Source organism: Osmia bicornis, unplaced genomic scaffold (genome assembly GCF_907164935.1).
Source record: "Osmia bicornis bicornis unplaced genomic scaffold, iOsmBic2.1, whole genome shotgun sequence".
Classification (NCBI taxonomy): domain Eukaryota; kingdom Metazoa; phylum Arthropoda; class Insecta; order Hymenoptera; family Megachilidae; genus Osmia; species Osmia bicornis.
Genome location: NW_025791079.1, coordinates 1 through 27,024, shown reverse-complemented (window position 1 = coordinate 27,024; position 27,024 = coordinate 1). Strand labels below are relative to the sequence as shown.

The 27,024-nt window shown below is 41.1% G+C and overlaps 2 protein-coding genes across 2 annotated transcripts; one reads left to right on the top strand and one right to left on the bottom strand.

Moving 5' to 3' along the window:
* Positions 1-13,633: 13,633 nt before the first annotated feature.
* Positions 13,634-18,508, bottom strand: LOC123988684. Its single transcript, XM_046289437.1, has 3 exons — positions 18,201-18,508; positions 15,824-18,091; positions 13,634-13,839 (listed from the first exon to the last, which is right to left on the bottom strand). Exons 2-3 carry the CDS (start codon positions 17,754-17,756, stop codon positions 13,634-13,636), a joined length of 2,139 nt encoding a protein of 712 aa, XP_046145393.1. The 5' UTR covers positions 17,757-18,091; positions 18,201-18,508.
* A 1,501-nt stretch (positions 18,509-20,009) lies between these two features.
* LOC123988683 lies at positions 20,010-20,999 on the top strand. The gene has a single exon (XM_046289436.1). It carries the CDS (start codon positions 20,010-20,012, stop codon positions 20,997-20,999), a length of 990 nt encoding a protein of 329 aa, XP_046145392.1.
* The last annotated feature ends 6,025 nt before the right edge of the window (positions 21,000-27,024 follow it).

Below are 27,024 nucleotides of genomic sequence, written 5' to 3'. Positions count from 1 at the left end.
GTAGACTGGAAACGATGCTGTTCGGAATTAATCGCCATGGTCCGAAGTCTTGGACCGCCCACATGGTTTGCTACGTTCTCTTGTAATGATCTGAATTGGCCAGATATGTTGAAGGCATTACTACTATCCGAAGGTCAATCAACGACCGAACTTGAAAACCTAACGTTTGCAGATCGACTACAATTGGTTCAGAGACACCCGGTAGTTATCGCAAGACAATTTACGTTACGCGTAAACGCGTTAATGCAGTATATAAAAAACTCGCAATGCTTAGGCGGCGTTGTTACCGATTTTTGGTATAGAACTGAATTTCAAAGTAGGGGAAGTCCACATTTGCACATGCTTATTTGGTGCGCAAACGTACCTGATTTCCTTACCAACGAAGGCCAAAATGTTATTGAGAAAACTGTATCTTGTTCATTATTGGACGTCGAAAATCACGATATGAACGATATAGTTCAAAAAGTCCAAATTCATAAACATTCTCATACATGTTACAAAGATCGTAATAATCGTTCTTGTCGATTTGGATTCCCCAGACCGATAAGTGAAAGAACGATGTGCTTAGGCCCAGATGACACACTTGCCAACAACGGGCGTTTCTGCGTACTTAAAAGAACCGCAAATGAAGTTATGGTGAATAATTACAACCCAACTCTTTTAAAGCTTTGGAAAGCAAACATGGATATTCAACCATGCGGAAATGTTACAGCCGTCGCATATTATATTGCTAAATACGCAAGTAAATGCGAGCCGCAGGACACAGGAAATATTATTAAAGAAGTCGTTTTACGAGCGAAACGCCGAAACGATACCATCCGAAATCAATTATTTTCGGCATCTATGGCAATTCTATCTCAACGTATGGTCAATGCTGTAGAATGTGCTTATCGATTATGCCATCTACCTCTTAAAATGAGCTCGCGAAAAGCTGTATTTATAAACAGCTGTCGGCCTGAGCAGAGATATAGAATTCTGCGATTTGAAGAAAATGGAACATCATTTTTCAATAACGTATTCGATCGTTACGTAAAGAGGCCAGACAACCTAGAGAACTTGAGTTTACCCGAATTTGCTGTCCGATATGAAACAGTTTCAAGTGATATATGGACAGAAGAGGATGGCGACGCAGAACTTAGAACTGACGATGAAGAAATTTCGCGATCGAAGTTTATAAAATTGAAGGACAATACCCGAATGCGAATAAGAAATAAACCAGCTGTACTCCGCCACCGATATTATACCCTGAACAGTGATAGAGAAGGATACTTCTACAACTTAATAGTGTGTCACATTCCATTTCGTGATGAAAGTACACTTATGTCCGAAAACGAATCTTCGGAACAATGTTTTCTTCGACGGCAACACGAGTTGAAACCTATGTTGGGTAACGCAACCGTCGAACAATTCACTCACGCAGAGCAAATTATTGAAGCGGCGCTCGCCCAAGCTGTTGCTTTGAATGTTGTACATCAAGAAGAAACTAATGAACATTTAAGAGATCCAGTCGGAATTCATGCCGACGAAACAATATATTATGATCAAGGTGATTTATATGAAGATCAGCAGCAAGAAACAATTGCAATGCCAGAAGACGTGTTCCTTAATAGTATTCGAAGTCTTAATATTCAACAGAAAGACTTATTAAAATCAGTTTCCGCAGTAATTGAGAAAGATATTAAAAAAAATGATGATGAAAATCCGGAACAAATGTTACTTTTTATTACCGGAGGAGCTGGTAGTGGCAAATCGTTTATTTTAAAATTACTTGTTCAACACGTTAAACGCTGCTATAATCCTACAGTTGATATGATGATAAAACCATCTTTCATCGAAGTAGCTTCTTTGACTGGCGTCGCTGCCCGTCAAATATTCGGAAAAACTCTGCATTCCTTGTTCTCGTTGCCTATTGAAAAAGGTACTGCCATGACCTATCGACGACTGACAGGACAGAGGCTCGAACAGGAGAGACGGAAGTGGCGTCATACAAGGTGGTTGATTATCGACGAGATATCAATGGTATCTTATGAGAATTTGCGAATAATTCATTTAAGATTGCAAGAATTCAAAACAAATGATAAACTATTTGGTGGCGTAAATGTACTTCTCTTTGGCGATATCATGCAGTTGCCCCCAGTAAAAGGACACTGGTGTTTTGTACAGCCACATTGGTGTACTGCAGAAATTAATTTATGGCATCAATTTTCATTCTGCGAACTCACCATTAATATGCGACAAAGAGATGACGTTGAGTTTATCGATTTATTGAATAACCTTCAGTTTGGGGAAGTGACAACTTCTCAACTGGAAATATTATGCGAACGAAGAAGGGTTCCTCTAACCGGAGAGTTCGAGGATGGTGCAGCAGTAAGAATATTCCCAACGATAAAATTAGTGGATAAATATAATTCAAAAATGACTGATGAATTAGCAAAATCACATCGAATGTACGTCATTGATGCAATAGACGAATCCCGTGAAGCAGCTACATATGGAAAAAGGCCACCAGAAAATGTCATACCTGCAAATGTAAATAATTGTGGCGGACTGTTACATACAATAACGTTAACTGAAGGATCGCGAATCATGCTGCGACGAAATATATCAATTTCTGATGGTTTGATAAACGGCGCAATGGGAATAGTGAAGAAATTTACATGGCCGGCACTTCGAAGAGATCAACTAGAACAAGGAGAGTTGCCGGACGCGGTACTTATAAAATTTGACGACGAGTCCATTGGAAATAGATTTAAAGATATCGACGGTTACATCCCAATATCTCCAGTTGTAGCAACGTTTCAGGCGACGAAAGGTTATGGGGACGTCGAGCGCAGAATGTTACCACTTATTCTAAGCTGGGCAGTAACGGTGCACAAATTACAAGGGACTACATTAAACAAAGCTGTAATTGATCTTGGCAAAAAGAATTTTGCAAAAGGCCAAATTTACGTCGCTCTTAGTCGTGTCAAAAGTTTAGATGGTTTTGCTCTATCTGATTTAGCACCAAACAAAGTCCTCGTTAAACCGCATGACGAAAGAGCACTCGCAGAAATGCAAAGATTACGACGGTTACTTTTGCAAAGAAACAGTCCAAATCAGCTTCCAGCGACTGATGCGTGAAGAAGGAAGCTAACCCTTCTTTTAGCGACCAACTGATAGAGAAAATGACGAAGTCTATTTTATTTTTCATTTCACGGATAGTGTTGAAAAGTCACAATCGGTATATTCCCTGTAGAATAAACGCCGAAAAAAATATAAATGAAGCAGTACGTTTTTTTGCAATAAAAATTGACAGATATGAAAAAATGCAAAATGCTTTCTTAACAAGACCAATGGGGAGATATACTTTAGAAGATACAAAAGGTTTCGTTCCGATTGGTCCATCCGTCTCGGAGTAATCGGCGAACATACATTTAGAAAAAAAAGTCATTAGGAATGAAAAAATGCAAAATATTTTTTTATGGGACCAATACGAGGTTATACTCTATAAGACGCAAAAAGTTTCATTCCGATTGGTACATCCGCTTCGGAGTAATCGGCGACCGTACGCCGCATGTACATGAAATAGTACGTTTTTTTGCAATAAAAAGCGTTCGGAATGAAAAAATGCAAAATATTTTTTTTATGGGACCAATAGGGGGTTATACTCAATAAGACGGAAAAGGTTTCGTTCCAATTGGTCCATCCGTCTCTCAGTAATCAGCGATCGTACGCCGCATGTACATGGAATAGTACGTTTTTTTGCAATAAAAAGCGTTGGGAGTGAAAAAATGCAAAATGTTTTTATAACGGGACCAATCGGGAGACATACTCTACCAGATGCAAAAGGTTTCGTTCTGATTGGTCCATCGGCGTAATCGGTGAACATACATAAAAAAAAAATAAAAAAAAATATATATATACACATCGAATTGAGTATGCTCCTCCTTTTCGAAGTCGGATAAAAATGTAACATAATCCTAGTCTATTTGCAGGAAGCCCTAACGCCAGCCAATGGAAGTGGAGGTAGAGTGTAATTAACGGATAACAGGGGAAGAGAATACCCATCTGATATAATATGGGGAGCACATGAGACCTAAATCGGCATAAACAATAAGGCAGATCAAACAATTAAAATAGTTATAAATTGAGTAGATTAGATTGTTACTGGATTATAATACCGCTCCGATAAGTATGGTATTAATATTAATACTGATACAGGTAAGTCGATGCAATACAGCGCGTGGTGAAAACTAATCAATAATAAACAATCAATAATAAACCCCACATACAACCATATTACTACTAAATCATAATATAAAGGTACAAGAAAACTAAACTACACTACAATAGATCAAAATTACTATGAACATATGTGTATATATAATATGTAACGAAAACACTCCAAATATAATCAATTTAATAAGTATACCGATGTAGATAATTAATTAAACTCCTCATACCATAGTCAGTTTAAATGATGCAGTTCCATTAAACCCCCTTTAATACCAATTAATAGAAAAGGCATATAGGTGCTAAACCAAGCCAGACACTCCTATAAGAAAGTCATATGAGATCCACGGTCAAGAAATTCAAAGAATTTAAGGAACCATAACGCATATATGTATGTATAGAAAACCATAAAGACATTGTATCATGCAGGACGGATTACCGCAGCGTATGCCTCCCTGAGCACCAGCCGTATTAACCAATACTGAACTAACACTTTCCAAATCAGAATCAAAATCAGAATCAGAATTGTAATTAAGAAAGGGTAATTAATGTACAAAAGATTGCATAAAGTACCGTAAGTATTCAAAATACACAGATTCACAACTGTCACAGCTGCACTGGAATTGAATTAAACATAGTATGCGAACCATTATCCTGAGGGCGGGTACGAAGAGCTACAAAAGAGCAGTGAATAATATTATAGGAACATGGAACGTAAAACGTAACACTCAATTGAAGAAGAAGTCACTGAAACATGTCAAGTGACCAAGAATAAAAATAAGAAAAGAATAAGGATAGTGAATAGTGAACGGCACACAATAAACCAATAAACCAATAAACCAATGTCGTTACACGTCATTCATATCTAAATTGCTAAAGGATATATGATACATCTTATAGTCTACAATTAATTGACAATGCCGGGGAGCCCAAACAACCCCCGAAAGCTTAGAAACAATGCATGATACTACAAGAGGAATTAAGGAGCTAAGAACTAAGAAACAAGAAACCAGAATCAGAATCAAACCCACCCTTAAAATATGCAAAGGGATTATAAACGCAATATACGCATATGATATAAACTCATTAATCCATCCAATCCAGATAGACTCTTCGAAATTCCATAATACAAGACCCATTAAACTAATTCAAATAAATATAACCGCAAATATAATCGCATATATAATCATCACAGATATAACCATAGCTATAATCACAGCAGGTAAAATAAAGCAGACACATATTAATAATCTGTATCAAGTAATTTAATTCAATGCAATTCGATATGCCATATGCCATTGATAATTACTCTGTACATTTACTTACTCAATTATAATAATATAATGGAATAGAAAGTTAGGAAGTTATATAATAATAATGCAATCCAATACAATTTAATACAGCATACTGGTTAAGTATAGCCTAACATAGCTAACTAATATAGCTGAATAACTGGACACAATCCAAGGTCTAAAATAATAATACTATAATATAACATATAATATATTCAATGCCTAAAATGGTCACAAGTTGAACGCAGGCTGAACGCAATTGTACGTAGATTGAACGTAGCTTGGATGTAATAACATTAATAACATAAATAAAATAATACAATATGATCATGGTATAATACAATACAATAACAATACTATAATACAATATTATAACACAATACAATATAACATAATATAATATAACATAATACAGCATATAATATATAATAGTAAGTAATATAAATGCACCGAATGCATAAAATGCACAAAACGGAGCTAATGATACCACATTAACAAATACACTGCAATTACACTATAATACAATACCTCCGAGCGTAGCACATTAGTACGCGCACTGTCACAGCAATCACATCCGCACGAATAAATTCAAAATTTAAATTAGAAAATTCAAAATTCAATAATTTCAATAAATTCAATTCAATTAATTAATTAATTCAGTTCAACTGACACTTATCACTTAACACTTCGTATCACATCACATCATAGATGACCGATGACCATGTCAACGTCAACTAAGATAGGAAACCGGGCGAAGTAAAATAAAGAGCGCGACCATAAACCATAAAGAACATAGATACCTAGTGTTCGAATTCCCTAGTCCATACCATAATGATTATCGACCATCAAATTAACCACCAAATCATCAAATTAATCAACTAATTATACAGAATATATAAACGTTCAAAAGCGAAAAGCGGAAATAAAAGCGAAAATACTTCAACAACTTTCAATAAATCACCGCGATGAAAACCAGAAGTAAGGCACCTACGAAAGATAACGATAGCAAAACGCATCGTAATAAGTAAAGCATGCAATACTGCCCGAAGATAAGCCGTAAAGCTATCCCTAGTCGGTAACCAACCGCAGCACCAGAGATATTACCAACCGCAAATATTCCATCCACCACATAATACTCGGCCGCTCGCTTCGTAACGGTTCCGTAACGGTTATCCACAGACCAATTATCTGCCGCTAGCAATTACGTACCGCGCGCCAGTTACCCGGTACACACAGTGATCGACTGCAAAACCATCCATCGTGCAGCCGCGCAATACTAGGAATCCAGACTTACCATCAAACTTATCATAAAAGATAAGTCTGATATAGAGTACTTTCACGAAGGTATAAAGCACACGAACATCAAATCAAGCTTCCAGACAGATCAAGATGGAGGATAAATCAGTTAGTAAAATCAATACTACGGTTATTTATTATATATAAATATGAATCATACGTTTGTAATAGGGTGGAATGAAATAAATATAAATTACATATAAATTACAAATTACAAACAATAAGGAAAAATAAAATGAAATCAAATGAATCAACCCGAATAAGATCCACAGATTGCGCAGATTGCAGGACACACTGTATTACTACATATCGCGCCGCAGAAAGCAGATTATACAAAACAACAGGACAACAGAATCAACGGAATCAGAAATCGCCACAGAACGAAGGGCCGAATAAATAAATAGAATAAAACTTTTAACTTAGACAAAATCAACCAGTAAAGTCAAACAACGTCAACAACGCATGCGATCAGGAAAGTCCCGTGAGCCCAATAAAAACAACTCTCGGTCAAATAATATTAGTTAGTAAAATAAAATAATAAATCAATGAAACTAGAATAAATCATGGTAACAGGCAACTAGCAGAAATGAAATATGAAGCAGAAATGAATCAATAAATCAAGAAAAATCGAATCAGATCAATGTATAGCTTTAATCAATCAACATCAAAATGAAATAATGAATGAATAATAAATGAATGAATGTACGTAAACTGAATGCAGGTAAAACAGCTAAGGATATTCACAAATTGGGAACTACAGAAAGTGTGTAACGCGCAACATACGTAACCAACATAACCGACATACATAGCCGACATAATGTAATGTAATGTAATGAAATGTAATATAATGTAAAATAATAAATACAGCAAATGAGTTATATTCCAACTAAATATAACCGTAGGCCTTATTGGCTCAATCCCCTCTACTTTATAAATCATAGATTATACGGTTATAAGTCATAGTGTTCGAAAATGCGTTGATTTCAACCGACGCCACACGAACCGCGGCAGCACTCTTCAGCGCGACCGGCAGCCACCTTGGATGCCGGTCAGGCTGACCAACCACCGAGCTTGACGTCACCGGGAAGAATCCAACGGCTCTTGCTACGACGAAGCCGGTGGTTCGGCCATTACGGTTTTGTATCGTTATGGTAAACACGTGCAGTACTGATTCCAAAAATTTCTAGTGCAATTAACGAATTTCGATTCTAAAGAACTCAGCATCGCAACGCGAATTCTGTGCCGACGGCCAACGCGAACTCGCGGTTAATCTAGTTCGTGCAAATCCACGAAATTAGTAGAATTTCGTGGTGACCACGTGTTGAATCAACACGTGGTTTTAATACAGCGCAATCTCAATCGCAAATTCTCCGCGACGCGGGTGAATCTTCACGATCTACGATCATCATAAATTCGTGCAACGCACAATTTATAGTAAATACTGTACATAGTGTATTTGTGCCTGTAAATATACATTGTTTGTTTTGTGCAATCTCAAGTGCATTCATTTTCAATTGCCGTCTCACTGCCGATCCTACATTCCGAACCGGTTCTCAATCGCAAGCTCAAGACCTCCTTACAATCTCGAACACTTTCGAACACATAGATTGCAAAAGAAATAAAAATTTACACCGAAAGATGTATAAGGATAAATCAAGGCACGCCTCGCAAGCATCCAAGTTTCCGCCACGCGCGCAAATCCGGCCGTAAATAAACAGGCTTGTATGCACTCTCGTACAGGGACTTTCCAACAACCAGGCAACTGGGCAGCATGCATCGATTCAGAGAAAAGAAGAGAGATCCATATTGGGGCCTTGCAAGACAACACAATCGGCCAGCGTCGTCGCTCCAAACGACAATAAACAGCCGTTCACATCGAACGTCTTACCGATTAGGTAAGGAAGAAGAAACACTGTGGCCCCTTTCTTTGAGGTAATTCTGCACTATTGTAAGCTGTATTCACTATTCGGAGCTGTAAATGCCACTTCGAGCGCAGCTGTGCAGAAGAAGAACAAGAAGAAGAAGAAATAGCTCGCAATATGTGCGTGACGCCCCTTTCCTTCAGGTAAATCTGCAAATATGTCGGAAGCGGTGCCAGCTATGGCAAAATGTTCGGCGACTTTTTTTGTAGGAAATTAAATTTCCTACTATTTATGTGCGACGACAGCCGCGGATCGACGTCGCGCATCGCGGGCCCCACCACGGCGGCATCCCCACTCCCGTGCGATTAGACTATAAGTAGGACCGATCGATGCGTTGATCGATGAGTTGCCTCGGGGCTTCGGCCTCCCAGGAGGTCTGGACCGGAGCAACATAGCTCTCGACGCCATGGGTTTCCTGGCGAAGAGATCTCTGGCCAACGGGCCGTAGCATTGCACTACGCTATGACCTGGCAGCTCCTATAGGTCCAGCGACCGTGGGCGCCTAGCCTCGTCAGTCCCGTGGTTGACCCGGGGTGACCAAACTAATGCGCGTTCATAATCTCTGCTGGTGCTTCCGCGGGGATTCCGAACGCTACCCTAAACGGCACCGTATTCTGCCTTTGGCAGCCGATTCCGTCCAGCTTCGCGGCGATTCCCAGGCTGGCCAGGATTGGTCGTTCTCTCGTTCGCTGCTCGGTTCTACCTCGGCGTACGAGAAGGCGAGCCGCGTGAGGCAAACGGGTAACAACTCCACCGCAGCGCGATTCAATAAAACACCGTCGACCCAATCGGGTCTTTCCTTTTCCCGACTTTCTCGGCACTCGACAGTGCCTCGTCGCTTTCGCTGATTTGTTCGCGTTCGCGCTCCGCTTGCGCCCGCGCTCCGCGTACACCAGCGTGCGTATTCGTTAGCTATAAGGCGGTAGCGACCGCAGTAGCATTAAGAGCGGTAGGTTTAAGATCCGCGTAACTTCTGTGACGGACCAGGTTCCGACCGTAGTATGTAAGACCTGTACTCTAGTCTTAAGGAAAGCGGCTCCATTCGTCTAACCAGCATCCTGTCTTATGATTGTAGTATCCGAGGCGGGAGACCACCGCCCGGCGTCCAGCGCGGCGAGACTAGGACCGCCGCACTGGGTCACCGTAGTCATCTCTAGTTTTCTTGAATAAATATATATTTCTCTACTTAAACCTGTTTCGTTATTTACCGACATGTTCCCTTGCGAACCCTGGCACGGGGAAACCGACCGCGGTGCGCAACGCCGTGCGCACCGAACCGACCGATCCCGTTACATATGTTCTACGACATTTTTTGATCAGATGCGTAGATTTCGAGATATATCGAGATGTTTAAAAGTTCCGAAGCCGCACCAATATTATAAGAATGAAGAAACACTGTGGCCCCTTTCTTTGAGGTAACTCTGCACTATTCTAAGCTGCATTCACTATTCCGAGCTGTAAATGCCTCTTCCAGCGCAGCTGTGCGGAAGAAGTACAAGAGGAAGAAGAAATATCTCGGAATATGTGCGTGATGCCGCTTTCCTTGAGGTAAATCTGCAAATATCTCGGAAACGGTGCGAGCTATGGCAAAATGTTAAGAAACCTTTTTTGTAGGAAATTAAATTGCCTCCTATTTATGTCGTATGACATTTTTTGATCAGATGCGTAGTTCGTAGTTAGAAGAAAGGGGCTACAGTGTTTCTTCATCCTTATAATGTTGGTGCGGCTTCGGAACTTTTAAATATCTCGATATATCTCGATATATCTCGAAAACTACGCATCTGATCAAGAAATGTCATAGAACATAAATGGTAGGAAATATCATTATTACCATATCTGCATTGATATGTAATATACATTAAATAACAATATCATTATTACTATGTCTTCATCAGATATAATGTAATATCTTGACGCCTTCCTACAGATCAATGTACATTTAATAACAATATAATTATTACTATATCTGCGTTAGATATGTAGTATACATTTATTAACAATATCATTACTACTATATCTTCATTAGATATAATGTAATATACTGATTCCCTTCTACAGATCAATGTACATTTAATAAAAATATCATTATTACTATATCTGCATTAGATATGTAATATACATTTAATAGCAATATCATTATTACTATATCTACATTAGATATAATGTAATATACTGATACCTTCCGACAGATCTATGTACATTTAGTAAGGATATCATTACTACTATATCTGCATTAGATATGTAATGTACATTATATAACAATATCATTATTACTATATCTTCATCAGATATAATGTAATATCTTGATGCCTTCCTACAGGTCAATGTACATTTAATAACAATATAATTATTACTATCTCTGCGTTAGATATGTAATATACATTTAATAACAATATCATTATTACTATATCTGCATTCGATATGTAATATACATTTAATAACAATATCATTATTACTATATCTGCATTAGATATGTAATATACATTTCATAACAATATCATTATTACTATATCTGCATACTAGGCGCAGGCGCGAAACGCACGAGAGGAGATGACACTGCGGTTCCCATGACTGCAGGTTGTCTCTCCATCTCGCAGATCAATTTGCAGCACTGCAAAGCGGCCATGGACCTGCTCCGTTGGCGACTTGCGGCGCAGCACACAGATATACATAAATACACGGATATAGCCCTGATACAAGAGCCCTGGTTAATCCAAGGGCAAGTAGGGGGGCTAGATATGAAACAAGGCTCCATCTTCCATGGAGACCTGGAGACTAGACCCAGGGCATGCGTGTACGCGAAAAGAGGGCTCAGGGCAACGAAACTGGCAGAATTCTGCACAAGAGCCCAAGCAGCAGTCCTACTCCGAGCGGGGGTGGGAGGTAGCAGGGCGAACCTGGTGGTTTGCTCTACTTACCAGCCCTATGACTCTGAGGGGCCCCCGCCAACGATGGAACTCAGAGAGCTGGCGGACTACTGCAAGGTCAACGGGCTGCAACTAGTGATTTGGTGCGACGCAAATGCTCACCATATCGTCTGGGGCAGCAGCAATATAAACAAAAGAGGCGAGGCATTATTAGAATACCTCGCTACCACGGATCTGGAGATTCTAAACAGAGGCTCCAGTCCAACGTTTGTCACCTCCCGGCGACAGGAGGTGCTTGACATCACGCTGGGCTCCGCAAAGGCAGCCCAAGCCATACAAGATTGGCGTGTGGAAGATGAGGCTACGCTATCTGACCACAGGCTAATCACTTTCAAGTTAAAGACGAATGCAGACCTAAGGGCCTCGGAAACATACAGGAACCCCTGGGCCACCTGCTGGCCTCAATACCGTGAGAGCCTAGAGGGAGACCTCAGGGGGCACTGCGTGATACCGAGGACCACGAAGGGGATCGAGATGGAGGTCGCAAGACTGCAGACCTCAATCATCGGCTTCTACGAAAGATCATGCCCGTTAAAACAAAGGAAAGAAAGCAAAAGGGTTCCCTGGTGGAACAATGAACTGAATAAGCTCAGAGCCAGGGCCCGGAAGCTTCTGAACAAGGCGATGAAGGCAAATACCGTAGAAGCCTGGGACTCGTATAAAGAGGCCCAGAAGGCCTACAAAAAAAACGATCAGAGTATCCAAAAGAAGGACCTGGAAAAACTTCTGCCAAGAAACCGAGGCCCTTCCGCTGGTAGCTAGGCTTCGCAAGGTATTTGTATCCGGGCCTCCACAAAAACCGGAAGGTCTAAAAGTTCCCAATGGAGGAGTCACAGTTGACTCCCTGCAGTCGTTGAGGCACCTTGTGGAGACGCACTTTCCAGGCTCGGAACTGATACCGGAGGAACTGTTCCAGAAGCAACAGGCACCTCTCAGGAACAGCGCACGGGACTGGGAACTGGCCGCAAAGGTGGTCACGATAGACAGATTAAGATGGGCTATAAACTCGTTTAGTAGGTACAAAAGCCCGGGTGTAGACGGGATCTTCCCGGCTCTTCTTCAGGAAGCCGGAGAGGACCTGTTGAGGCAGCTATGTAAGATATACAGAGCATCCCTAGCACTGGGATATGTACCGCTTCAATGGAGAATAGCCAGGGTGGTCTTCCTGCCTAAACCAGGCAGAAGTGGCTACGATACGGCGAAATCCTTCAGGCCAATCAGCCTAACATCCTTTCTACTAAAAACTTTAGAAAGGCTGGCTGATAGGCACATCAGAGAGCATGCACTGGCAGAAAGGCCAATACACGCCTCCCAGCATGCGTACCAGTCGGGCAAATCCGTGGAGACGGCGCTCCACCATCTTGTAAGGGAGGTGGAAGAGGCCCTATCCCAGGGGGAGTCCGTCGTGAGTATTTTCATAGACATAGAAGGGGCTTTCGACAGCACATCTTTCGATGTGATGAATGAAGCAGCAAGAAGCTTCGGGATTGACGACAGTCTGGTCACCTGGATCGACAATATGCTAGGAACCAGGACCATAATAACCTCCTCAGATGGGTCTTCGTTGAGGGCACGCATCGCAAAGGGTTGCCCGCAGGGGGGGAGTCCTGTCTCCCCTGCTGTGGACCCTTGTGGTAGACGGGCTACTCCGCAGGCTCAGCGAGGAAGGTTTTCTGATGATAGGGTATGCGGATGACATCTGCATATTGGTTAGAAGCAGACACCCGCACTATATAGCAAGAAGACTGCAAAAAGCACTCATACTCGTGCAAAAATGGTGCCTATCCCATAAACTCATGGTAAACCCTACCAAGACAGAGATGGTACTATTCTCGAGGAAAAGACGCTTTGAATTCAAGGCCCCCTCACTGTTCGGGGTGGAGATTAGTCTATCCATCTCAGCGAAATATCTAGGGGTCACCCTAGATATGAAGCTAAATTGGAAACTCCACATCGGAAAGCAGGCACAAAAGGCAATCGCAACTTACTGGGCCTGCAGGAGGATGTTTGGAACTACGTAGGGACTAAAACCAAGAATGGTCAGGTGGATATACACCGCAATCTTGGTACCCCAAGTAACATATGCCTCTGTTGTATGGTGGACCTCTGTGGGTGGATTGGATGGTCGGATCGCTGATGCGTCCTTATCCGAAGGACTGGATTTCGAGGCGGTGTGAAAATAACGAAATCCTTTTAATAAAGGAATGGTTTTAATAAAGTAATGATTGTAACTTTATTTGTCACAATGTGCTCCGTTCTTTGGCACGTTGTCCGAACGAAGATGTACAGAATAACTTTAATAAAATCGGTTGGAAGAATTAACTTTTACTAATTTGCGCACTGGTAATCGATAGAAATCTCAATTTGTTCTAATCGTCGTTAAACGGTTGAGCGACACGCGTGTCTCCGCGAAACCACCGCATGGTGGGGGCTGCGCATAGCCCTATAATTTAATGTTTGCGCGGTGACGTCACGGCGACTCTTGCGACGCTCTCGATAAGGTGTAACCGAACACGCCGGGCCCCGTTGAATGAACTCATTCAAGAACTTTGTTGGGCGTCAGACTCGACATTAATGTCAATCGGCAAGAAACATAATTTCGAAATGGGTCGCTTGTACGTTGAGTTCGCTGTTTTAATGGTTACGACGCGAATTATCCCGTCGGTACCGGGGTGACAATCTATTATGCGTGCTAATTCCCATTGTGCTGGTGGAGTGCATTCATTTCGCAAGAGGACAAGCTGACCGATTTTTGTGAGATTTTGCGCGACTCTCCACTTCGGACGTTGATGAAGAGTATGTAAGTATTCGGTATGCCACGCTTTCCAAAAAGTTTCCGTTATTCGTTGGATTAACTGCCAACGTGACAGTCGGTTTTCTTTTAATTGTAGTACGCTTGGTTCCGGAATTGAGGTTAAGGCCGATCCAATCAAGAAATGACCTGGTGTAAGTGCGTTATAATCATCGATGCAATCAGACATGGCGACGAGCGGACGAGAATTTAATGCGGCTTCGATACGACACAGTACTGTGGTTAATTCCTCAAAGGAGAGTGTATGAGTACCGATGGATCGGCGTAAATGGTGTTTAACACTTTTCACCGCTGCCTCCCACAACCCTCCAAAATGAGGTGCTGATGGGGGTAAAAAGTGCCAAGCGACCTCATCCACGGCGAGCTTATTATGGAGATTGGTATCTCGTAGAGATTCTCGGTGAGCTTTTCTAAGTTCCTTGTTTGCTCCTTGAAAGGTCGTTCCATTGTCTGAATACATGGATTTTGGAATTCCGCGTCGGGACACAAATCTCGTATAAGCTGCTAGGAATGCGGCTGATGTATAGTCGCTTACGAGATCTAAATGGACGGCCTTTGTTGCCATACAAACAAAAACTGCAATGTAAGCTTTGTGCGATTTGTGTCCTCGTCCCGATGTAGTACGAACGTGAATCGGGCCTGCGTAGTCGACACCTGTATTTATGAATGGTCTTTCTACCGCAGTGACTCTGGATGCCGGTAAATCTCCCATGAGCTCAGACGGAACAGATGCGCGATGACGAGCGCATGGTACGCACCTATGTAAAACGGATCGTATCGTGGTGCGTGCTCGCAAGATCCAGTACTCACGTCGCAAACAGGCAAGAGTGAGTTGCGAACCTGCGTGCAGATGGATTACGTGCGTATGATTTATTATCAATGATAGTAGTGGATGGGAGCTTAGGATAATAGGTTTCTTTGTGTTTTCAGGAAATAGCGAGTGTGCAAGTCGCCCTTTCGCCCTAATAAGCCCGTCTTGGTCTAGGATAGGGTTAAGAGAAAGTAACTTGCTGGATTTTAGGAGAGTGTTTTTCGCAGACAGACTACTAAGCTCATCCGGAAATAGCTCGGATTGCATTCTTCTCAACCAAAGGAATTTTGCTCTCTGAATCTCGTCGGGTTGAAGAGGAGGCACTGCTATTAGTGACTTAATGGTGAGTTGTAATTTAATTTTATTCGTATGTCGGAAGCGAAGGTTAGAAGTAAAACGAAGTATGTAAGCCGTCACTCGAAGTAGTTTCGACCAGGATGAGTATCGCGTGGGTAAATCCCAGGGATCCGTAGTCGAAACTGCAGACAATAATTTTGGAATTTTCTCCTCCTCATGCGAATCGACTATTCTGATATTGGGTTTTGGCCAACGTTCTTCGCCTTGTTTTAACCATGAAGGTCCTGACCACCACATGGAATGGATTTTTAATTCCGATGGCGTTAGACCGCGGGTTGCACAATCAGCAGGATTGCTATTTGTTGGAACATGATGCCACTGCGCTTTCGGTAAAAGAGACTGAATTTTCGACACTCGATTGGCGACAAAAGTCTTCCAACGAGTCGGAGGTTGGCTAAGCCAGGCGAGGGTGATGCTTGAATCAGTCCAACAGTGGACATTGTGATGGATGAGCGACAAGGAATTTTCCACAAAAACGACAAGACGTGCCAACAATGCCGCTGCACATAATTCTAATCTCGGTACGCTTAATGTTTTAACGGGAGCTACTCGTGATTTTGCAACGAGAAGCGCCACGAAGACATTGTCATCTGGGAGGACGCTTTTTATATAAACCGAAGCTGCGTAGGCTTTAGTGGATGCATCGGCGAATCCGTGGATTTCCTGATGTAGCGCGATGCCATTGGCTATTTGGCGAGGAATCGTGATCTTATTTAAATCTGGTAAATGAGTGTAGTAATCTTGCCATTCTAGGAGAACCTCGTTAGGAAGAATGTCATCCCAATCATATTGTAGTGACCATAATTTTTGCATAAACACTTTCGCGGGTATAACGACTGGAGTTAACAACCCCATCGGGTCGAAAAGTTTTGCAATTTGAGAGAGAATTGTGCGTTTCGTATTGGCAAAATTCGAAGAAATGGTTGCTCGAAATTGAAAGTGATCGAGCTCTGGATTCCATTCTAAGCCTAAAACTGAGCAGGTCTCCTCGATCTTAAGGAGTTTATTTTTCGCAAGACCGTGATCGCGCGGATCGATATCAATTAACAGAGTTGGATCATTACTGGCCCATTTTCGTAAACGAAAGCCGCCTTTGTTTAACAGGTTTATGGTCTGGTCGCGGATTGTTCGCAAGAGATCTTTGTCGTCTGCTCCGAAGAGACAGTCGTCGACATAAGTTTGATCCTTTAATACTGGAAGAGCTAGAGGATATTGATGACCTTCGTCCACTGCCAGCTGATTTAAAACGCGAAGAGCTTGATAAGGAGCTGATTTAGTGCCATACGTGACGGTACAGAGTTGATACTCCTCAACGGACTGTTGCGACGAGGGACGCCATAAAATGCGTTGAAAATCTGTATCTCGTGTATCAACTAAAATCTGACGGTACATTTTCTCGATGTCAGTGGTATATACAAACCGGAATCCTCTCCACCGGAGGAGGATTGCAATTAGATCGGTTTGGAGCTTGGGTCCAGTTAAAAGATGATCATTTAGAGAAGTGCCGTTTGAAGTTCGGCGGGAAGCGTTAAATACGACGCGAAGACGAGTTGTCGAACTACTTTCGCGAAGAACTGCGTGATGAGGAATATAATAAATTTGGTTGGTTGTTTGAACCGGGACAGTTGGAACCCTTTCCATATGGCCTAAGGCTTCGTATTCTGAGAGGAATTCTTTATAAGTTTCGGTATTTACTTGGTCGCTTTTAAAGCGTCTTTCAAGAGAGAGAAGACTTTTCATCGCGGCAAAACGAGATTCGCCTAAATCTATAGGGGGTTCGCTCTTGAACGGGAGTCGAACTATGTAACGCCCTTCCGACGTACGAGTATGAGAGGATTGAAAGTGTAATTCACATTTTTCTTCCTCAGGTGAGAGCACTGATTGAGTTGGGATATTTTCCACTTCCCAGAAGCGGCGAAGATCTGCATCGAGATTTTCTAGCAACGTAGCGTGATGGGCATCTATAAAGAAAGGAAGAGGATGAGTGGACGTAGGACCAGATAGGATCCATCCCAGGTGTGTATTTTGCGCGATCGGTTCACTTGTAGAACCTTTCCGAACTCCGTCCAATAATAATTGACCAAACAAATCCGCACCGATAACGATATCGATCGGATCTGAGCTCATGGGGTCTGTATCGGCCAATTCAAGTCCTGCAATATGATTCCAATTAGTTACGGAAGAATGTCGTTTTGGAGTGTATTGTGTTAAAGTTTTCAAAATAATAGCAGTTGTCGAGTATACAGGCTCGGTTCTTACCAACGGAGTAATCGTGATGCGAGCGGTGTGATTAGCCCACGACTGTATTCCTCCTATTCCGGTTATGCATGTATTTTGTTTGTTTCTCGGGAGTCGCAAAATTTGGGCTAGGTTCTCTGATATTAGAGTTGCGACTGACCCTTGATCCAATAATGCGCGTGCTTGTACTGTTCGACCCTGCAATGAGTGCACTCGGATGCGAGCTGTTGAAAGAAGAATGCCGGTATTAGTTTTCGTTCGCGACGCAGAATTCGAGCTGATTTCAAGTTCTGAATTCGGATTGGTAGCCGACGTCTGATTTGACTGACTCACGCTGGACTGCTCCGGTTTTATCGGAAAATGCAACAGAGTGTGATGTCGCTGTTTACATTCTTTACAGCTTCTTTGACTGTGGCATTGTTCTTTCGCATGCTTCGCGGAAAAACAATTAACGCATCTTCGTTGGGATTTAATTAATTTAAACCGTTCGGATGGCTCAAGCGCCTGAAATGTTTGACATTGATATAACAAGTGGTTCTGTTTACATACAGGACATATAATTGGCGACACGGTAGACGTGTTCGTTGAAATTGTTTTCGGTTTTGATTTAACAGTTACGTTTTCCGGTTTATCAGTTTTTATTGGCGACATTGACTCTAAAGCCCGAACTCGAGCCTCCAAAAACTTGTCGAATTCGACATGAGTAGACAATTCTGATGTATCACCGAATTGTAACTCCCACGCCTTTCGGGAGGAACGGTCAAGTTTTTGTGTACCGAGGAAAACAATTACGTCGTCCCAATGTTCGACGGGTCGTTTCAAATTTTTCAAACCGTGTATCGAAACGTTTAACTGATCGCGTAAACTGCGGAGCTCTTTCGCAGATTCAGAGGTCACTTGCGGTAACGAAAACAAATTATTTAAATAGGTCGAAAGTAACCGGCGTTTGTTTTCGTATCTATTTTTAACTAACTGCCACGCGACCTCGAAATTTGCATCGGTGGTAGGTAAATGATTAACCGCTTTTTTTGCGTCGCCGGTTAAAGCGGAACAAAGAAAATGCAAACGCTCAACATTTGACAAAGAATTATCATTAATTACTATAGATTGAAACTTATCTCGGAAACTCTCCCATTGTTCGAAGGTTCCATCAAAAGACGGCAGCTGGATTTGAGGCAGCAACGATTGCGAGCGTAGCTTCACTGGTTGAAGATTCCCTTTCTCGGATACTGTCTCCTGGGTCGAGGATGTCTTATCCAGGATCTCCGACATGTAGTCCAGGGACTCCTGATAGCACTCCTCACATCTTTCGAAATGGTTGTCGACGAAGTACTGAAGAGTTGATCTGGCTTGTAGATCCGCCATGGCGACGATTTTCGCGTCCAGGTCTTGGCACTGTTGGTATGCCTCTTTTAGCATGTTCATCCGGTTCCGGGTGGTAGCTGGAGTCATTTTAGCTTGACCCAGCTTTTTATAATTGGTAAGTGCACGTTCGATCGAGCGCATAACTTGGTTTTGTTTAAACAAAATTTCTTCCAATGTACTCATGATGGTTTCCGTAGGCTGAGCACGTGGTTCACTACTTTAACGGTTTTCACTCCTCGACTCCAATCCGGCTCGAAGGACCATAAAATGTGGGTGGATTGGATGGTCGGATCGCTGATGCGTCCTTATCCGAAGGACTGGATTTCGAGGCGGTGTGAAAATAACGAAATCCTTTTAATAAAGGAATGGTTTTAATAAAGTAATGATTGTAACTTTATTTGTCACAATGTGCTCCGTTCTTTGGCACGTTGTCCGAACGAAGATGTACAGAATAACTTTAATAAAATCGGTTGGAAAAATTAACTTTTACTAATTTGCGCACTGGTAATCGATAGAAATCTCAATTTGTTCTAATCGTCGTTAAACGGTTGAGCGACACGCGTGTCTCCGCGAAACCACCGCATGGTGGGGGCTGCGCATAGCCCTATAATTTAATGTTTGCGCGGTGACGTCACGGCGACTCTTGCGACGCTCTCGATAAGGTGTAACCGAACAACCTCTATGAAGAAACAATGCAACAGGAGGCACCTGGAGAAGATCCACCGCCTAGCATTGCTCGGGATGACTGGGGCTTTCCGCACCATACCGACAATGGCAATGGGGGCACTCATGGACCTGGCACCACCACATATCATGGTAGAAGCAGGAGCCAAGAGCACAGCCATAAAACTATTCTTAGCAGGCAAATGGAAGATGGCTTCAACGGGCCACGCGTCTATCCTTAGGGAATTCAGGGAACCAGGAGGGGCCTTAACCCTAGGAGGAGACGCGTGCGACCCGACATACCATTTTAAAAACAGCTTCCGGGTAAACATCCCATGCAAGGAAGCGTGGGAAGTAAACCGGGAGGAACTCCTCACTCCGAGAGGGCTGATCTGGTATACGGACGGCTCCAAAACCAAGACGGGTACCGGAGCAGGAATATGGGGGGAGAGGCCCAGGGCAGAGATAGCAATGTCCCTGGACCCGCACGTATCCATCCTTCAAGCGGAAGTGTTTGCCATATGGGCATGTGCCAAGCTGTGCTTGGAACGGAACTATAGGGACAAGCACATCTACATCTGTAGTGACAGTAAGGCTGCGCTTGGATCCATACGTGCTACGATAGTGCGATCCATGCTGGTACAAGACTGCACGGACATGTTGGAACGGCTGGCTAATAACAACAACCGCGTCAACCTAATCTGGGTACCTGGATATGCAGGTATCCCGGGAAACGAGAAGGCGAATATGCTGGCAAGGGAAGGAGCTAGAAGGCCCAGCCCAGACACAGCATACCGCATAGGTGTCGATAGACGGACGGCAAAGGAGACGGTGAGGGAGTGGGCGTGTACCCAAACCCACCTGACCTGGAACAGTACTCAGGGAATCAGACACACTAAGGCCATGTTCAAAGGGCCATCGACAAGGCTAGGCAAGACTGTGATTCGCCTAGACAGAAACCAATTGCGTTTGCTCGTGGGGCTCATTACTGGGCACTGGTATACGAGCAAACACTTTATGCACCTAGGAACCGGCAACGAACCAAGGTGCCCCAGATGTGCAGAGGAGGACGAGACTCCTATCCACCTGATATGGCGTTGTTGAGGACTGGAGGCCCTAAGGCGATCCTGTTTTGGGGCTGTCACCCTTGACAACGCACGTATGGAGGACATTGGAGTGGAAAGGCTTCTGGGCTTTGCCAAAGAGGCCGGCCTACAAATACACCTCAATCTTAGTACTGCCCACAGGGGCTCGGGCACAATGGTCCCGGGAGGACTGAGTGCCCGGAAACTGCGCAGTAATAATAATAACTACATCTGCATTAGATATCTAATATACATTTAATAACAATATCATTATTAGTATATCTACATTAGATGCAATGTAATATACTGATATCTTCCTACAGATCTATGGACATTTATAGATCATAAATAGTAGGAAATTTAATTTCCTACAAAAAAGGTCTCATTAATATTTTGCCATAGCTCGCACCGTTTCCGAGATATTTCCCTTTATAATGTTGGTACGGCTTCGGAACATTTAAATATCTCGATATATCTCGAAAACTGCGCATCTGATCAAAAATGTCATAGAACATAAATAGTAGGAAATTTAATTTCCTACAAAAATCGTCTGTCAACATATTGCCATAGCTCGCACCGTTTCCGAAATATTTGCAGATTTACCGCAAGGAAAGGGGCGTGACGCACATATTCCGAGATATTTCTTCTTCTTCAGCACAGCTGCGCTGGAAGTGGTAGTTACAGCTTAGAAAAGTTCAGAATTACCTCACAGAAAGGGGCGACGGTGTTTCTTCATCTTTATAATGTTGGTACGGCGTCGGAACTTTCAAATGATATGTAATATACATTTAACAACAATATCGATATTACTATATCTACATTAGATACAATGTAATATACTGATTCCTTCACACAGATTAATGTACATTTAATAATAATATCATTATTACTATATCTGCATTAGATATGTAATATACATTTAATAGCAATATCATTATTACTATATCTACATTAGATATAATGTAATATACTGATACCTTCCGACAGATCTATGTACATTTAGTAACAATATCATTACTACTATATCTGCATTAGATATGTAATGTACATTATATAACAATATCATTATTACTATATCTTCATCAGATATAATGTAATATCTTGATGCCTTCCTACAGGTCAATGTACATTTAATAACAATATAATTATTACTATCTCTGCGTTAGATATGTAATATACATTTAATAACAATATTATTATTACTATATCTCCATTAGATATAATGTAAAATACTGATTCCCTCCTACAGATCAATGTACATTTATTAACAAGAGCATTATTACTACATCTGCATTAGATATGTAATATACATTTAATAACAATATCACTATTACTATATCTGCATTAGATATGTAATATACATTTAATAACAATATCATTATTACCATATCTGAATTAGATATGTAATATACATTGTATAACAATATCATTATTACTATATCTACATTATATGCAATGTATTATACTGATACCTTCCTACAGATCTATGGACATTTATAGAACATAAATAGTAGGAAATTTAATTTTCTACAAAAAAGGTCTGTTAGCATTTTGCCATAGCTCGCACCGTTTCCGAGATATTTGCAGATTTACCTCAAGAAAAGGGGCGTCACGCACATATTCCGAGATACTTCTTCTTCTTCTTGTTCTTATTCTGCACAGCTGCGCTGGAAGTGGCATTTACAGCTCAGAATAGTGAATACAGCTTAGAATAGTGCAGAGTTCCCTCAAAGAAAGGGGGTCCACAGTGCTTCTTCTTCCTTACCTAATCGGTAAGACGTTCGTTTTGAACGGCTGTTTATTGTCGTTTGGAGCGACGACGCTGGGCGATTGTGTTGTCTTGCAAGGCCCCAATATGGATCTCTCTTCTTTTCTCTGAATCGATGCATGCTGCCCAGTTGCCTGGTTGTTGGAAAGTCCCTGTACGAGAGTGCATACTAGCCTGTTTATTTACTGCCGGATTTGCGCGCGTGGCGGAAACTTGGATGCTTGCGAGGCGTGCTTTGATTTATCCTTATACATCTTTCGGTGTAAATTTTTATTCCTTTTGCATTTGTATGGACGCAATCGCTTACAATTTACAATTTGCAATTTACAATTTGCAATCTATGTGTTCAAAAGTGTTCGAGATTGTAAGGAGGTCTTGAGCTTGCGATTGTGAACCGGTTCGGAATGTAGGATCGGCAGTGAGACGGCAATTGAAAATCAATGCACTTGAGATTGCACAAAACAAACAATGTATATTTACAGGCACAAATACACTATGTACAGTATTTACAATAAATTGTGCGTTGCACGAATTTATGATGATCGTAGATCGTGAAGATTCACCGGCGCCGCGGAGAATTTGCGATTGAGATTGCGCTGTATTAAAACCACGAGTTGGTTCAACACGTGGTCACCACGAAATTCTACTAATTTCGTGGATTTGCACGAACTAGATTAACCGCGAGTTCGCGTTGGCCGTCGGCACAGAATTCGCGTTGCGATGCTGAGTTCTTTAGAATCGAAATTCGTTAACTGCACTAGAAATTTTTGGAATCATTACTGCACGTGTTTACCGTACCGATACAAAACCGTAATGGCCGAACCACCGGCTTCGTCGTAGCAAGAGCCGTTGGATTCTTCCCGGTGACGTCAAGCTCGGTGGTTGGTCAGCCTGACCGGCATCCAAGGTGGCTGCCGGTCGCGCTGAAGAGTGCTGCCGCGGTTCGTGTGGCGTCGGTTGAAATCAACGCATTTTCGAACACTATGACTTATAACCGTATAATCTATAATTTATAAAGTAGGGGGGATTGAGCCAATAAGGCCTACGGTTATATTTAGTTGGAATATAACTCATTTGCTGTATTTATTATTTTACATTATATTACATTTCATTACATTACATTACATTATGTCGGCTATGTATGTCGGTTATGTTGGTTACGTATGTTGCGCGTTACACACTTTCTGTAGTTCCCAATTTGTGAATATCCTTAGCTGTTTTACCTGCATTCAGTTTACGTACATTCATTCATTTATTATTCATTCATTCTTTCATTTTGATGTTGATTGATTAAAGCTATACATTGATCTGATTCGATTTTTCTTGATTTATTGATTCATTTCTGCTTCATATTTCATTTCTGCTAGTTGCCTGTTACCATGATTTATTCTAGATTCATTGATTTATTATTTTATTTTACTAACTAATATTATTTGACCGAGAGTTGTTTTTATTGGGCTCACGGGACTTTCCTGATCGCATGCGTTGTTGACGTTGTTTGACTTTACTGGTTGATTTTGTCTAAGTTAAACGTTTTATTCTATTTATTTATTCGGCCCTCCATCTGTGGCGATTCCTGATTCCGTTGATTCTGTTGTTCTGTTGTTTTGTATAATCTGTTTGCTGCAGCGCGATATGTAGTAATACAGTGTGTCCTGCAATCTGCGCAATCTGTGGATCTTATTCGGGTTGATTCATTTGATTTCATTTGATTTTTCCTTATTGTTTGGGATTTGTAATTTATATGTAATTTATATTTATTTCATTCCACCCTATTACAAACGTATGATTCATATTTATATATAATAAATAACCGTAGTATTAATTTTACTAACTGATTTATCCTCCATCTTGATCTGTCTGGAAGCTTGATTTGATGTTCGTGTGCTTTATACCTTCGTGAAAGTACTGTACATCAGACTTATCTTTGATGATAAGTTTGATGGTAAGTATGGGTTCCTACGATTGCGCGGCTGCACGATGGATGGTTTTGCAGTCGATAACTCTGTGTACCGGGTAACTGGAGCGCGGTAGGTAATTGCTGCGCGGCAGATAATTGGTCTGTTGATAACCGTTACGGAACCGTTACGGAGCGACCGGCCGAGTATTTTGTGGTGGATGGAATATTTGCGGTTGGTAATATCTCTGGTGCTGCGGCTGGTTACCGACTAGGGATAGCTTTACGGCTTATCTTCGGGCAGTATTGCATGCTTTACTTATTACGATGCGTTTTGCTATCGTTATCTTTCGTAGGTACCTTACTTCTGGTTTTCATCGCGGTGATTTATTGAAAGTTGTTGAAGTATTTTCGCTTTTATTTCCGCTTTTCGCTTTTGAACGTTTATATATTCTGTATAATTAGTTGATTAATTTGATGATTTGGTGGTTAATTTGATGGTCGATAATCATTATGGTATGGACTAGGGAATTCGAACACTAGGTATCTATGTTCTTTATGGTTTATGGTCGCGCTCTTTATTTTACTTCGCCCGGTTTCCTACCTTAGTTGAGGTTGACATGGTCATCGGTCATCTATGATGTGATGTGATACGAAGTGTTAAGTGATAAGTGTCAATTGAACTGAATTAATTAATTAATTGAATTGAATTTATTGATATTTGTGAATTTTGAATTTTCTAATTTAAATTTTGAATTTATTCGTGCGGATGTGATTGCTGTGACAGTGCGCGTACTAATGTGCTACGCTCGGAGGTATTGTATTGTAGTGTAATTGCAGTATATTTGTTAATGTGGTATCATTCGCTCCGTTTTGTGCATTTTATGCATTCGGTGCATTTATATTACATATTATTATATATTATATGCTGTATTATGTTATATTATATTATGTTATACTGTATTATGTTATAATATTGTATTATAGTATTGTTATTGTATTGTATTTTACCATGATCATATTGTATTATTTTATTTATGTTATTAATGTTATTACATCCAAGCTACGTTCAATCTACGTTCAATTGCGTTCAGCCTGCGTTCAATCTGTAACCATTTTAGGCATTGAATATATTATATGTTATATTATAATATTATTATTTTAGACCTTGCATTGTGTCCAGTTATTCAGCTATATTAGTTAGCTATGTTAGGCTGTACTTAACCAGTATTCTGTATTAAATTATATTGTATTGCATTATTATTATATAACTTCCTAACTTTCTATTCCATTATATTATTATAATTGAGTAAGTAAATGTACAGAGTAATTAACAATGGCATATGGCATATCGAATTGCACTGAATTAAATTACTTGATACAGATTATTAATATGTGCCTGCTTTATTTTACCTGCTGTGATTATAGCTATGGTTATATCTGTGATGATTATATATGCGATTATATTTGCGGTTGTATTTATTTGACTTAGTTTAATGGGTCTTGTATTATGGAATTTAGAAGAGTCTATCTGGATTGGATGGATTAATGAGTTTATATCATATGCGTATATTGCGTTTATAATCCCTTTGCATATTTTAAGGGTGGGTTTGATTCTGATTCTGGTTTCTTGTTTCTTAGTTCTTAGCTCCTTAGTTCTTCTTGTAGTATCATGCATTGTTTCTAAGCTTTCGGGGGTTGTTTGGGCTCCCAGGCCTTGTCAATTAATTGGAGACTATAAGATGTATCATATATCCTTCAGCAATTCAGATATGAATGACGTGTAACGACATTGGTTTATTGGTTTATTGGTTTATTGATTTATTGTGCGCCGGTCACTGTTCACTATCCTTATTCTTTCCTTATTTTTATTCTTGGTCACTTGACATGTTTCAGTGACTTCTTCTTCAATTGAGTGTTACGTTTTACGTTCCATGTTCCTATAATATTATTCACTGCTCTTTTGTAGCTCTTCGTACCCGCCCTCAGGATAATGGTTCGCATACTATGTTTAATTCAATTCTAGTGCAGCTGTGACAGTTGTGAATCTGTGTATTTTGAATACTTACGGTACTTTATGCAATCTTTTGTACATTAATTACCCTTTCTTAATTACAATTCTGATTCTGATTTTGATTCTGATTTGGAAAGTGTTAGTTCAGGATTGGTTAATACGGCTGGTGCTCAGGGAGGCATACGCTGCGGTAGTCCGTCCTGCATGATACAATGTCTTTATGGTTTTCTATACATACATATATGCGTTATGGTTCCTTAAATTCTTTGAATTTCTTGACCGTGGATCTCATATGACTTTCTTATAGGAGTGTCTGGCTTGGTTTAGCACCTATATGCCTTTTCTATTAATTGGTATTAAAGGGG